This window comes from Equus asinus, chromosome 12 (genome assembly GCF_041296235.1).
Source record: "Equus asinus isolate D_3611 breed Donkey chromosome 12, EquAss-T2T_v2, whole genome shotgun sequence".
Taxonomy (NCBI): Eukaryota; Metazoa; Chordata; class Mammalia; order Perissodactyla; family Equidae; genus Equus; species Equus asinus.
The window spans coordinates 44,133,571-44,147,304 of record NC_091801.1 but is presented as its reverse complement, the minus strand read 5'-3'; the positions used below and the strand labels follow the sequence as shown (position 1 = coordinate 44,147,304).

At 36.5% G+C, this 13,734-nt stretch overlaps 1 protein-coding gene across 2 annotated transcripts in view; it reads left to right on the top strand.

Annotated features, from left to right (window-relative positions):
• Positions 1–11,123, top strand: part of CFAP418 (cilia and flagella associated protein 418) — a 30,352-nt gene extending 19,229 nt beyond the window's left edge. Inside the window, exons 5-6 of one of the 2 annotated variants that reach the window (XM_044743950.2) lie at positions 2,729–2,824; positions 7,983–11,123. In XM_044743950.2, coding sequence (XP_044599885.1) covers positions 2,729–2,824; positions 7,983–8,136 — 250 coding nt within the window. In that variant the 3' untranslated portion in view covers positions 8,137–11,123. Of the gene's footprint in view, positions 1–2,710; positions 2,825–7,982 lie in introns of both variants that reach the window. The other variant, XM_044743949.2, reaches the window with a different exon arrangement.
• Positions 11,124–13,734: the final 2,611 nt, after the last annotated feature.

Sequence of the window (13,734 nt, the reverse complement as noted above, 5' to 3'; positions counted from 1 at the left end):
GGAGATCAGAACAGACATTTCTCCAAAGTATATGGATGGCCAATAGGCACATGAAAAGATGTTCATCATCACTGATCATCAGGGAAATGCAAATCAAAACTACACTAAGATATCACCTTACACTTATTAGAATGACAAAAATAACCAAAACAAAAAGTAACAAATGTTGGAGAGGTTGTGGAGAAAAAGGAACCCTCATACACTGCTGGTGGGAATGCAAACTGGTGCAGCCACTATGGAAAACAATATGGAGATTTCTCAAAAAATTAAAAATAGAAATGCCATATGACCCAGCCATCCCACTACTGGGTATCTATCCAAAGAACTTGAAATCAGCAATTCCAAAAGTCCCATGCACCCCTATGTTCGTTGCAGCATTATTTACAATTGCCAAAACATGGAAGCAACCTAGGTGCCCATCAACTGATGATTGGATAAAGAAGATATGATATATGTATACAATGAAATACTACTCAGCCATGAAAAAGAATAAAATTATCCCGTTCACAACAGCATGGATGGACCTTGAGGGTATTATGTTAAGTGAAATAAGCCAGATAGAGAAGGACAGTCTCTGCATGACTCCACCCACATATGGAAGTTAAATATGGAGACAGAGAACAGATTAGTGGCTTCCAGGGGAAAGGGGAGTGGGGAGTGGGCACAAAGGGTGAAGTGGTACATCTACAACACAACTGACAAACAATAATGTACAACTGAAATTTCACAAGGTTGTAAGCTATCATAATCTCAATAAAATTTTTTTTGTAAGATTTTGTTTTTTCCTTTTTCTCATAGTTGTATATTCTTCATAGTTGTATATTCTTTGTTCTGGGTCCTTCTAGTTGTGGCATGTGGGACGCTGCCTCAGTGTGGTTTGATGAGCAGTGCCATGTCTGCGCCCAAGATTCAAACTAACGAAACACTGGGCTGCCTGCAGCGGAGCATGCGAACTTAACCGCTCGGCCACGGGGCCAGCCCCACAATAAAAATTTTAAAAATAATAATAACCAAGATTTTTCCCAAAAGGTTATAGCAATTCACATACCCACCAGAAATGCCTGAGTGCTAGTTTTTGCTAACTTAATTGCTTAAAAAATTTGTTTTGTGCTTGCTTTAAATTTTAATTATTTATATAATATGTTAACTTTCTAAGAAACACTATGTACCAGGCACCATTATAAACACTTTACCAATATTAACTCATTAGGTCCTCATAATAATTCTATGAGTTATATAAGTATTATTAGCCTCATTTTACAGATAGTGAAACTGAGTCACAGTGAAGTTGTTACTTGACTCCAGTTACACAGCTGGTAAATAGTGGAATCAGCATTTGAACCTAGGCCGTCTGTGTCCTGAGTCTATGCTCTTAACTACTATTCTATGATACCTGTATTATGAGATTGAATATATTTTTAAGTTTTCTTTTCTTTGTTGTCATATGTAAGCACTCTTTGTATAGTATAAATATTTGACCGTGTATTGAAAACATTTTCTTCTACTCTGTTACTGGTCTTTTCACTTTGTTTTTGGTATCTTAAAACTCTTATTGCCTGTTAATTTTTAGATTATCAAATGAATCTATATTGAGTCTAGTTTCTAAATACTTCAAACAATAGAGAAGCTTGCTTTCTATAAAGTAAATCACCATTACTATATAAATCAAATTGCTTACAGCAGCAATTCATAATTATTGCCATGTATTATCATTTTACTCCTAAAGTTACTATGTACTACTGTATGAGTGTTGAGAATTGCTCTGGCATTTTAATTCCTCAGATATTCATTAAGTACGTATTATATGCTAAGTATCCTTCTACCAGATCTGCCTTCTCTCTCTTGCATCATCAGCATTTTCCTCTTCACTACCTCTTTGCCATCAACATACAACATGCTCTTTCTCCTCCCTTCTTAAATATAAGCTTCTCTCAACCCCAGTTCCTTTACCAGCTACCACTCCATTTAAAGAAACTGCTCAGATCTACCATCTCAGTGATGCCTGTGCAGGCTACTCTATTCGAAATTGCAATCCACTCCCTCCCAATACTCCCAATTTTATTTACCCTACTTGTTGTGTTCAAAGTACTTTTTACCTTCTAACATACTGTATAATTTAGTTGTTATGAGTATTGTTTATTTCCTCTCAGAATCTAAGCTGCATGAGGACAGAATGTCACTAGCATGTAATAGGCTTTCAGTAAATATTTTTTAAGTGAATGAATGAATGCATTAATGCCAGGTAGCGGGGAAACAGAAACAAATAAGATATTGTTCCAGCACGTGAGTAGCTTATGGGGGAGACATTTCAATATCATGTGGTAAATTCTGTGTTAGAGCCATCCTGAAAATTTCAATAGAAAGGGAAGCAACTTAAAGAAGTTAGCTTAAGTGAAGATCGCCCTCACACACAATTTGAAAACCATTGAACTAAAAGACCTACATATCCAACTTGTTTCTTTTATATCTGTACAGTGTACATGTGTGCATATATCTATCAGTGTGTAAGATCTTAGTAAAATAGGTAGGTTCGTGCAGAAATTTAACCTGAAAGTTCAGATATATAATCAGTCCTTCAGTATAAAAATTTGTAATCAGATTAATCTTTACTTTTCTGTTGTTTACTCAGTAATCTATAATATGTGATGTATCCTATGAATAAATCACCATACTTTCATAATTAAACATACCAATAATCTTTAATGTACAGCTCCTTTTCTCTGAACAGAGCATGTGACCATCTGCGTTGTATAGCATGTGATTTCCGGATAGTAAGCTACGACGATTATATGTGGGACAAATCATGCGATTATCTGTTTTTCAGGTATGTTTCTAAAGAACTTCACTCTGAAAAATGTACCAAGGACAACTTTATATTTCTTATTTTGCCATAATGTCTCTTGATGGAGATGGCCAGATTGTGTGGCCTTCACCCCTTGAATAATTCTCTCACCCATCTCCTTTCCATCTGTCTGCTGTCAACCTACGTAAGGGCATGTTACTTCTGGATAAAAGGATAGAAATAGCCTCCTCCCTGATTTTTCTACCTACCGTCTCCTCTCTCAGTCCACTCTTCCCATGCTGAGAATTAAAGCATAACTCTGAGTATGCCATTCTCCTGCCAAAATCCTCTGTTTTCAGAATCATGTCCAAATTCCTTAGTCTGGCATTCAAGACCCTCCACGATCCAGCCCCCATCCATCTATCATTCAGCTTTGTGTTTCCACAACGCACTTTTCACCCTTACAAGATCTTAGCTACATGAGAGTACTCAGTATTCCCATTCCTAGGACTTTGAGCAAGCTCTTCACCTCCTGGGACACCTTCCCACCATTTTATTTACATAAACCCTACCTGTCCCTCAGGGTACAATTCATTGTGCGTCTTTGTGATTCCCTCACCACTGTCTTAACTTGGAAGTAAATTCATCCTTTTCTGTGTGTCCATAGCACTTTGTACCTATTATAGCACTTACTGTAATATAAAATTGAAAATCTTAGGCTGATATATGTCTGCCTCCGTCCTTGTGGTCAGGATAGTGTCTTACTCATACTTTTGTACTTTTGTAATTTGTACATTCTTTTTTTTTATCATTTATTTATTTTTTATATATATATATTTTTTTTTTTTTTTGAGGAAGATTGGCACCAATCCTCCTCTTTTTGCTGAGGAAGACTGGCCCTGAGCTAACATCCATGCCCATCTTCCTCTACTTTGTATGTGGGATGCCTCCCACAGCATGGCTTGACAAGCGGTGTGCAGGTCTACACCCAGGATCCAAACTGGTAAACCCTGGGCTACTGAAATGAAATGTACAAACTTAAGCACTGCACTACCAGGTTGGCCCCTGTACATTCTTATACACTTACTGAATACCTAATATTTTTAAGATGTTATAAATTATGAAAATGTATTTGAACACATTTTCAAATAAAAATTGAGCTAAAAATTAATAAAGTGCATATATCATGCATTTTTGGTCCCCCAAACCTGTGCCTAAACAAAGAGTATATTTTCAGATACAAGTAATCAGAATATATTGCAGCATTCTCCAATAGCAAAAAGAAAAAGGAGAGAGTCTTTCTCCCACACCTCTCCTGGCAGCCATTCTTATGTAAATCCATAGGAGTCTGTTGTACAAGCATAGTCTTTGAACTTTTTCGCATCAAGAACCACTTTGAAAATCTTATGAAAACTTTGAATCCTCTACACACACACACACACACACACAGACACAAATTCAAGTATACAGAAACATGGGAAAATTACAATTTGAGAGGTTTCACAGGCCCCAACCGAAAGAAAGCCTAGTGCAGTCCCAAAATCCCAGATCAGGTTAGCCTACCTTTAATCCCATAGTTGGAAAAGTTAGTTTTTATTTCAGGTCCATTTTGCCTTTTCTGACTTTTCTAAATCCTCTGCTTTATACTGTCTTCTGGTTAATCTAATGAGTGGTTAATAATCCCAATATGTCCCCATGATGAACCATCAATTTTTTTTAAAGAGTTTTGTTGTTGTTGTTGTTGTTGTTGTTGTGGAAGATTTGCCCTGAGCTAACACCTGTTGCCAGTCTTCCTCTTTTTGCTTGAAGAAGATTGGCTCTGGGCTAACACCTGTTGCCAATCTTCCTCTTTTTGCTTGAGAAAGATTGTCCTTGAGCTAACATCTGTGCCAGTCTTCCTCCATTTTGTATGTCAGATGCCTCCACAGCGTGACTTGACAAGCAGTGTGTAGGTCCGTGCCCAGGATCTGAATCTGCGAACCCAGGCAGCCAAAGTGGAGTGCACAAACTCAACCACTACACCACTGGGCTGGCCCCAAACCATCAATTTTTGTAAAATTAGTATAGGATAATAGAATGCGTGGCACATCAAAACTCTGGTGAGCACAGGCATTAAGTAAGCTTATTGGCAAGTTAGTTGGTACTTGAGGAACTTGGCAGTGTCTCATGAGTTATCAAGAATATCAGTTGGTTTACTCTAGATCTGTGGCAGCCTGGTTTAAAAAAATTCATACTTTTAGATAAAACAGATTTATTAGAAGATTTATTAAAAATAAATAACAGTATTTGCTGTTATTTGTCTTTCTGAAATATACTAAATACAATATAAAAACAACTAATAATTACTATTTGAATTAGTAGAAAATATTGTCTTAGGCTTTAAGAGGCTTAGGAATGCTTGGGAGGTGCTATAACATCATGTGATAAATGTAACAGTGGAGATACGTTAAAAGAAGGCAAGGTGGATACATCCACCCTGAGATATCAGGAAAGGCCTGAGTCTTGAAGAACAATTAGGAATTTGCCTAGCAAACAAGATGGACACCGGTATTCTTTTAGGAGGTATTTGTAAAGACACAGGTGAAACCACATGGCATGTCTGGGGACTTACAAATAGTTTGGACTGTGTACAGTGTAAGATACCAGGGCGAGAGATAGCAAGAGGTGAATGAAATAAGGGAGAGAGATCCAAAAGAGCAGATCCAGGAAAGCAATACTGAGGAATTTGGACTTAATTCTTTAGGCAATGGATAACCATTGAAGGCTTTTCATCAGGGGAAATATCTGAATAGAGTTGAATTTTTAAAAGATAGCTAACTACTGTACAGGAACCAGGCCAGTTTAGAATCATGGGGATTAATGAAGGATGTTATGATAATCCAGTGGGAAGGAAATGAGGATCTGAATTATGGCAGTGAGGAGGGTAGAGAGGAGTAGATATACTTGAGAGATATTTTAGAGGTCGTCCTGGCTGTGGAAGGTAAGGGACAGATATCACCTAGGATGAGTCCTGGGTTTCTGTCTTGATTTACGTAGACGGACAGTGATACTGTCTGTTGATAGAGGAGATTTAAGAACAGACTTGAAGGAAAAGCCTATATGTTTATTTATTTTACTTATGGGAGCTGCTGAAACTGTGGCTCTGAAGCTCTGGTAGGAAATGTAATCTATAAAGTGGTAGTTGAAACCATGAGATTGGATGGTTATTACCCAGGAAGGCAACTTGGAAGCCTGTCAATGAATGCAGAGTTAAGGATCTTTTGGTTAAGATAGGATATACTTTGATGCTTATATTGCGGAGGGTAAGGAAGGCATGGGAAGGGGAAGGTTTGTAAGTAACAAGGTCTTAGAGGCTTTGCGTTCCAGAGTGCTGATGGAGAGAGAGCCTTGAACAGGAAGAGGAGGCTCACCCGCTGTGATTGGGTGGAAAGAGCTAAGACACTGATGCATTCGGGGGAAAGCGAGGAAATGAAAGGCTTTTCACATCTGATGATGGCCTGGCTTTGTGAATGAGGATGTGCTCTGCCGAAAGTAAAGGAGTGGAGAATAGATGAAACACTTGAGGAGAGTAGGGATTATTCACTGAGGAAAACCAGAATTAGCTGGTGACCGAAGGCAAGTTAAAGGCTTGCAGTGTCATTGAATGTCTAGGCAGAACATAGGGAGCCATTTATTTTTAGTGGCATCAGTCTGCACCTTAATTATACAGTGAAATGCTGTGCAGTCCTTTGTTTTATTGTCCTCATTTTATAGATGAGGGAAATAAATGTATCCTAGCTTTGATGAGTTCTAGAACTTTCTAAAAGAAGTATAAGCTATACTTCACAGTCTTGCCAAAATAGCTAAATAAAATGCTTTAATTTTTCTATGAAGTCACTGTTTTCTTTATGGGAAATAAGGAAATTTTTTTTCTTTCTAAGCTTTTAAGATACATGCTTCTTAAAAAAAGTATTTGAAATACCTCCCTGGCTATTCATGATTCCTACTCCTAAAATCTCTAATTAAGGATTCAATCTAGTATCAAATGTTAAGTTTGTTAAAATATATCGCAGACTGAATAAGGAACATTTTTTTTCATTAAACACATTTAGTTCTGTGGAGTTTTTTCTTTCTGATAAAACTTAGGTTATTCATTTTTTCCCCCAGCTCACTGTAACCTTAGCTAAGTCACTTAGCTGGTCAGAGTCTCAGTGTCCTGAAACCAGACAGTTAGGTTGGAAAATCCCCCAGGTTTTCTAAGGTTCTAACCTTCTAAATTGTGTCTGGATTTTGTACAATACAGCACTGAATGTGGTACCCTTTGACCACCAGAGGGCCCTTGTAGCCTGCCTTCTATTACAGTGACTTCAAAAGTAACAGATAACACTGTATGTCTCTTCTTTAAATATTTATACTGTATTTCATCATTTTACTTTGTATTTTTTTCATTGTTTCATTTTGAATTTTTCCATTTTTTATTCTGCCACAGAATATTTACATAAATTCAGTACATGGATTATCATGAAAATCATAATTGATTTTCAATTAATTAAATTAACTTCTCTAGTCTTTCTTTATAATAGCATCAAGTCAGATGGTTATCAGTTTTCATGATGGTTCTGCCCATTGATTTAATTATTTTAACATTATTGACATTTAATGCAGGATGGGCATTTATTTTATTGCTGATAGTATAATTAAATAGCATATCACTGAAACAAATGAAAGTTAAAATACCAGTTCAACACATGGAAATAGCAGATACTTTGTTAATGAAAAATTTCTGAAGTTCATTTATCAGAAGCCTATTATCTTTATGCCTCATATACACCCTCTATTTGCCATATTGCAGGCTTTTAGAGTATGGTGGAGGTGGGTATCTGAGGTAGATGAACCACCATCCTTCCCATTCTATTCTCCTATCATGTCGTCTCTGATAGGACACATCAGTAATTCTTCAGCCCTTTAAGTCATTGTACTCTGTGACAGCCTTAATAGACAGACCTAGAGGATTGCTGTTAAAAAGTACTAGATACCGAGGAAATACCATCAGAAAGCACACTGAAGCGTATCTTTTGTTGTTTGTGTGAGGGAACCATGATTGGTTAGTGTTCAGATGTTGTAAAGATATGAAAATAAAGCAATAAAGAACTTCCTTTTTTTTCAGTCATTAGGCAGTGAACAAAGTCACTCTGCTGAAACCTTCATGTTTTACCAATAGGAACAACATGCCAGAATTCCACAAATTAAAAACAAAGTTGGTAAAGAAGAAAGGAACACGGGCATACGCCTGCCAGTGTAGCTGGAGAACTATTGAAGAACTGACTGACCTTCAGACGGATCATCAGCTTCGTTGGGTTTGTGGTAAACATTAAGAATGCAGACTTTTCACATTCAGACAAATGCATCCATGAGAGCATTCTCCATTAATCATCATAATAGTTAGATAAAGGCACATGGTAGTATCATGCCCTTTGGAAAAAGACAAGAAATTTCATTTAATGACTATTCAAATTTTTGAAGACCAAATGGACTTGGGAAGATAATGTGCCTTAATGTTTTGGAATTCTTTTCTTGATGTATAGACACTTAGTAAGCAAGGTAACAAGTTATCCAAATTCTTTTTTGCTAGCCTGTCTCCTGTTAGATGGAAGTTTAATTATGGAGTTTCACTCAAATATATAGCCATTTGTTAGCAACTGCCATATGACTGACTGCTAATACACTCAGCTTAAACATTCCTCATTTATAGTACTTAAAGGAGATAAAGCCAGCCAGTGAAGAGAGGACATTGAGGGGTGTATACATCACCTCCTCACGTCAGGTCTGTCATTGCCAAAGATCACAATTTAGACATGGCAGAAACCATGTGATCTGTGGCTTGCTGAAGGGTATTCAAGGGTACAGGTATATTGTAAATGAAAACACTGCCTGTATCTGAACTTACCTTACCAACTCAGAGTGATGTTAGACACAGTAATGATAAATATATATTGCCAGTTTTAGCTTATTTCTCCTCCTTTTGTTCATTTAGATATCAAAAGTTATTTAGTTTGCTACTTTAGCAAATATCCACTTATATATAAAAAATTTTTTTTGATTCGCCTAAACTCACAAGGAAAAATCCTAATACAGACAGGTCATTATTGGATTTTCCAAGTACTTTCTAGCCTTTAATGCCTAAAACTCCCATCAAGTAAAATGAATAGCAAGTAAGATATTTTCTCAGGCAGCCTGTTGATTTTTCTGGTAGGATCAGATTGACATATTATTTATTAGAGGAGTGCATGAACCAACAGGTAACCTGTTGGGCTCCTTCTTGAGATCACTGAGACTTGAGGAGCCCCACAATAGCAGCACATTCAGGAAATAGTTACCTCAAAATTACCAACTCCCAGCCACGTCAAGAGATTCTGGGGGCTTTCCAATCTGCCAAAAGCTCTTTACCACATCTGTCTAATACATAGTTCAAATGTGTGACACAAGGCATGTTGAAAGGGAGTAATCAAAGCAAAGTTATGATCTGCTTTAATGTGCTGAATCCGTTCCAGCCACCCTGTGTAAGCAGAGAAGAAAGGTCTGATCGTTAAGACCCTTTTCCTAGCACGGCACATTTGCACATGTGTAAACTCACGCTAGTGAGTCTAGCACTGCAGCAGAACACATCTCACAGTGGCAAATGCCACGTTTGTGTTTTTGTATTGAGAATATGTTTAGAGATCTTACCTTTCAATAAAAATCTTTTACTCTCTAAAATTTAATCTCTGTAATTGTATCAGAAATATAGGGAGATTTGGATTGAAGTCATCTCTTCCAAAAAATAGCGGAGCAGTCAGATCCACACATTCAGAACCCCAAGGAATTTGTCACATTAGTGATAATGGTGATTTTTTTTTATTCAGATGAGCAAATTTACTCATCTGAATAAATCATTAATTTGAACAAATCATTAATTTGAAAGTATTTTTTTCTCTTTTATTTAATCATAACTATCCTATAACTTGGATACATTGCCCATGTTTGGCATTCCATAATATAATAATTATAATAATAATTCCCCAATGTCAGATATGTATATGTGAGTTCACATTTTGTTGGCAATTTACTTTATAAGCTTTTTAATATTGTACAATTTTTAATCTAAAATGTAAAAGAATTATATTTATATACAAATGGATCATTATTACCAGTTTTAATTAAACCAAAATAAAACTATTTTGGTATAAATATAGAAGAAAAGCATGGTTTCTAATGAACTGTAATTTTAAAATGCAAAGTTTAGAAAACTTTCAAGATGTTTTACCTGTTTGTTTTCAATATTTATAATAATTTTCTACCTTTAGCAAGTATCCATTTTTTGTCAAGCCAGCAGCTACTTTATTTGAACTTTATTTATACTCTCAGACCCTAATCTTGCCTAGAAATGAATAAATAATAAATAGCTTCACTCTGTATTTACTTTTTTTATAGTAAAATATTAATTTGAAATAATTTTGATAATTTATTTTAAAATGTCAACAAAAAAGTTTCTAACCATCCAATTGAACAGAAAATTTGTGTATGTTGTAGAGGAGAAGCATGCCATAGTTTGTTTGTGTGCGCGTGTGAAAGAGCGTGGGTGCTTAGAGGAGCGGTCCCAGTGCAGGAAGAGTGAGCCATGCTGACACGGTGGTGGCCGTCCAGACCCTGCATGTTGATGTCAGGGCCAAGGAGGATGGCATCAGACACTTTCCCTCCTTTTCTTACTGATCTAATACTTAAAAATATGGAATAATAATGTCTTTGTATCCAATAAATACGGTGATGAAGCTTAACAGTAACTTTCAAATCCTGATTTTTCTCAGTTGTTATGTTTTAACAAAATCTCTATCATCAACTCCTAGTAATCAGCTTTACATATTGTTTAAACTAGTTCTTGAAGGGAAGAAAAAATTCAAAATATAGAATCTCTTTAGAGATTTAACATCTTATCATATTTATTTGGGTTTGTGACACCATTTGGGGCCCTATTTTAAAAGATTGCGTGGAATATATAGATTTACATGTGATTGATAATTAAATTTGTTTTCAGACTTTCCCCAAATGCCTTGAGATAATGGGTGACAGTATGAAGTGCTATGAAATCAGAGTTGAGAGTCACATCCCTTGGAAAGTTACTTAACTTTTGGGCTTCATTTGCCTTATCTATATGAATGGTGAGATCTATTTTGTAAGCTGCTTGTAATGATTAAATTATATAATATGAAAAGTGACTCACATGGTGTTGAGTTCAGAATAAGTGTTTAATAAATGTTCTCATGCTTTTTCCTTCTGAAAGTGATAGTTTCTAAATTAAAGTAATAGTGCAGCATGTTTCTTACAGTAAAGCATTTGCCCACGTTTATTTTTTCATTCTCTAAACATTACTTACAAGAAAAGCTATGCTATCATTTTTGTTTTATCACTAGTAAATGCAAACATGGTCAGCTTTATTTTTATATGAGTTGAAACTACAACTTTTAAAAACAGAGCAAAAACCTACTCACCCTAGCCTCCTCCGGTCTGGTTTAAACCTTTTTTTTAAAAGATTTTTATTTTTCCTTTTTCTCCCCAAACCCCCCTGGTACATAGTTGTGTATTTCTAGTCGTGGGTCCTTTGAGTTGTAGCATGTGGGACGCCTGCTCAGCATGGCTTGAGCAGTGCCATGTCTGCGCTCAGGATCCAAACCAGCAAAACCCTGGGCTGCAGAAGTGGAGCGGGCAAACTTAACCACCCGGCTGCGGTGCTGGCCCCTGGTTTAAACCTTATTGATCATGTTGAAGACATTCCAGGCCTTTCACAGTATCTTTTCAGCTTCATCTGCCTCTGCTTCCCTCCTCTTCCAACCAAACCTACATCCTACACTCCAGTCCTTAAATATACCTCACGTTTTACTGCCTTCTTCATGTCCCTGCTCTCCTTCATCTTACCCTATCAAAATCTGATTTATTTTTCAAGGCCCATCTCTCGTACACTCTCAGAGTGTTGTCCACTCTCAGGGGAGTCCCCAGGAGTCTTTCAGCAGGTCCACATAGTCAGACCTATTTTCAGAACACTAAGACATTAATTTCTTTTTTCACTGTGTTGACATTTGCACAGATGGTGCAAATGTAGGTAAACCTGCTGGCACCTTACTTAGCATGATTCAAAGCAGTGGCACCATGTACTTGCAGTAGAAAAAGCCAGTTTCACTTAAGCATATCCTTGATAAAAGCAGTAAAAATTATTAATTTTATTAATCTTAGCCTTCAAGAACATATCTTTTTACTGTTCTGTGTGACTAAATGAGGAGTATACGTAAAGCACTTGTGCAGTTGAGTTTTGAGCTGAACAAACCACTTTTTTCATGGAATCCATTTTTGTTTGAAAGAACAACTGACAGAAAACTATGGGTATTCAGACTTAAATATTCGGCACACGTTTTCTCAAAAATTAACTAAGTGAGTAACCTCCAGGAAAATAACTGGCAGTATTTGTTGCCAATAATAAAATTCAAGTCTCTAAGCAAAAGTTAGAATTTTGGAAAACTTGTATCCACCACTGTGAGCGTGACATCTTCTCCAATACTTAAAGCCTTTCCTGATGAGACTAGTGGTAAAATGAACAAGCGATTTTGTGGGGTGCTATATAATGAAATGTGACAGTATTTGGAAGATCTTTATAATTCAGCAAAGCATTCTTACCAAATAACCAATGCACAATACTACAAAACTGTGCATCTAAGTGGATTTTAATGTAAGAGTAATTAAGTTCATTGATAGGATTTCAGTTTCCACATTGCAACTAACTTTTAAGAAACTAGCACCTGTCAAGTTTTGATGTAGTATTGAAGAATAGCCATGATTTCCAAAAAGACTATTAAAATACTCTTCTCTTTTCCAACTACATGTCTTTGTGAGCCTAAATTTCCTTCTAAGCCTTCAACCAAAAAAACACCTTAAAAGAGTGAGGGCAGCAGTAGCTATGAGAATCCAGCTGTCTTCCATTAAGTCAAAGATTAAAGAGATTGGCAGAAACATAAAATAAATGGTGCTCTTACTGTATTTGTTGTGGAAAATATAATTTTCATAAAAATTTGACAACATGTAATGGGTTTATTATTTTTAAGTTAGTTAAATAGTTTTTATTTCTAATATCAATATCAATATATATAACCACAAAAACTAAGCTCTTTGGGGTTCATAATTTTTAAGAGGGAAAAAGGGTCTTGAGACCAAAAAGCTTGAGAACTGTTATCCAGAATCCTGATTACCCTCCCTACCCACACCCCATCCAGCCTAAAGATGTGATTTCTCCCCCTTTCATCTGCTGTTGAACTTTCTATTTCTCATATAATACCTTGTATTATAATTATTTGTGTGCTTATTGTATTCATCTTGGAGATTAGATGTCAAAATTTTTAACGTCTCGAATGATCTCTCAGTGGTAGAAGGGAAACCATCTGGGACAGTTGTGCCACTAACTTCCTGGAGCACTGTGGGTAAGCTACTGTGTTTTGGGGCTCATCTATAAAATGACAGTTGGATTCAATAACATGTAAGTTTCCTTCTTACTTGAAAATGGTATGAATACTGTTCCTCTCAAAATACTTTGTGGACCCAGTGTTGTGCTAGCCATACATTGGGAGATGAGGTATGTGTAATGGGGAAGATTCTGGGGTCAGAGACATGGGTTTCAAAAAGATATGATCTGCAACTTCTTGGGGCTTTCAGTCAGTGGAGGAAAGAAGTGAATGTCTTACTACTGAGACCGTGAGTGCTCTCAGAGAGAAGTAATTGGGTCCTTACAGAAGACAGGTGTTTAAATCAGGGTGGGAGAGAATGAGGTTCTTCCTCCTTGTAGGAAGTGAGTCTTAAGTTGTCTTGATGTGTTTGAAGAACAACAAGTAAATTGATTTGGCTTGATGTTTATAGTGAAGGTGGGCGAATGGAGTGGTAATATCTGAGGCTGCACT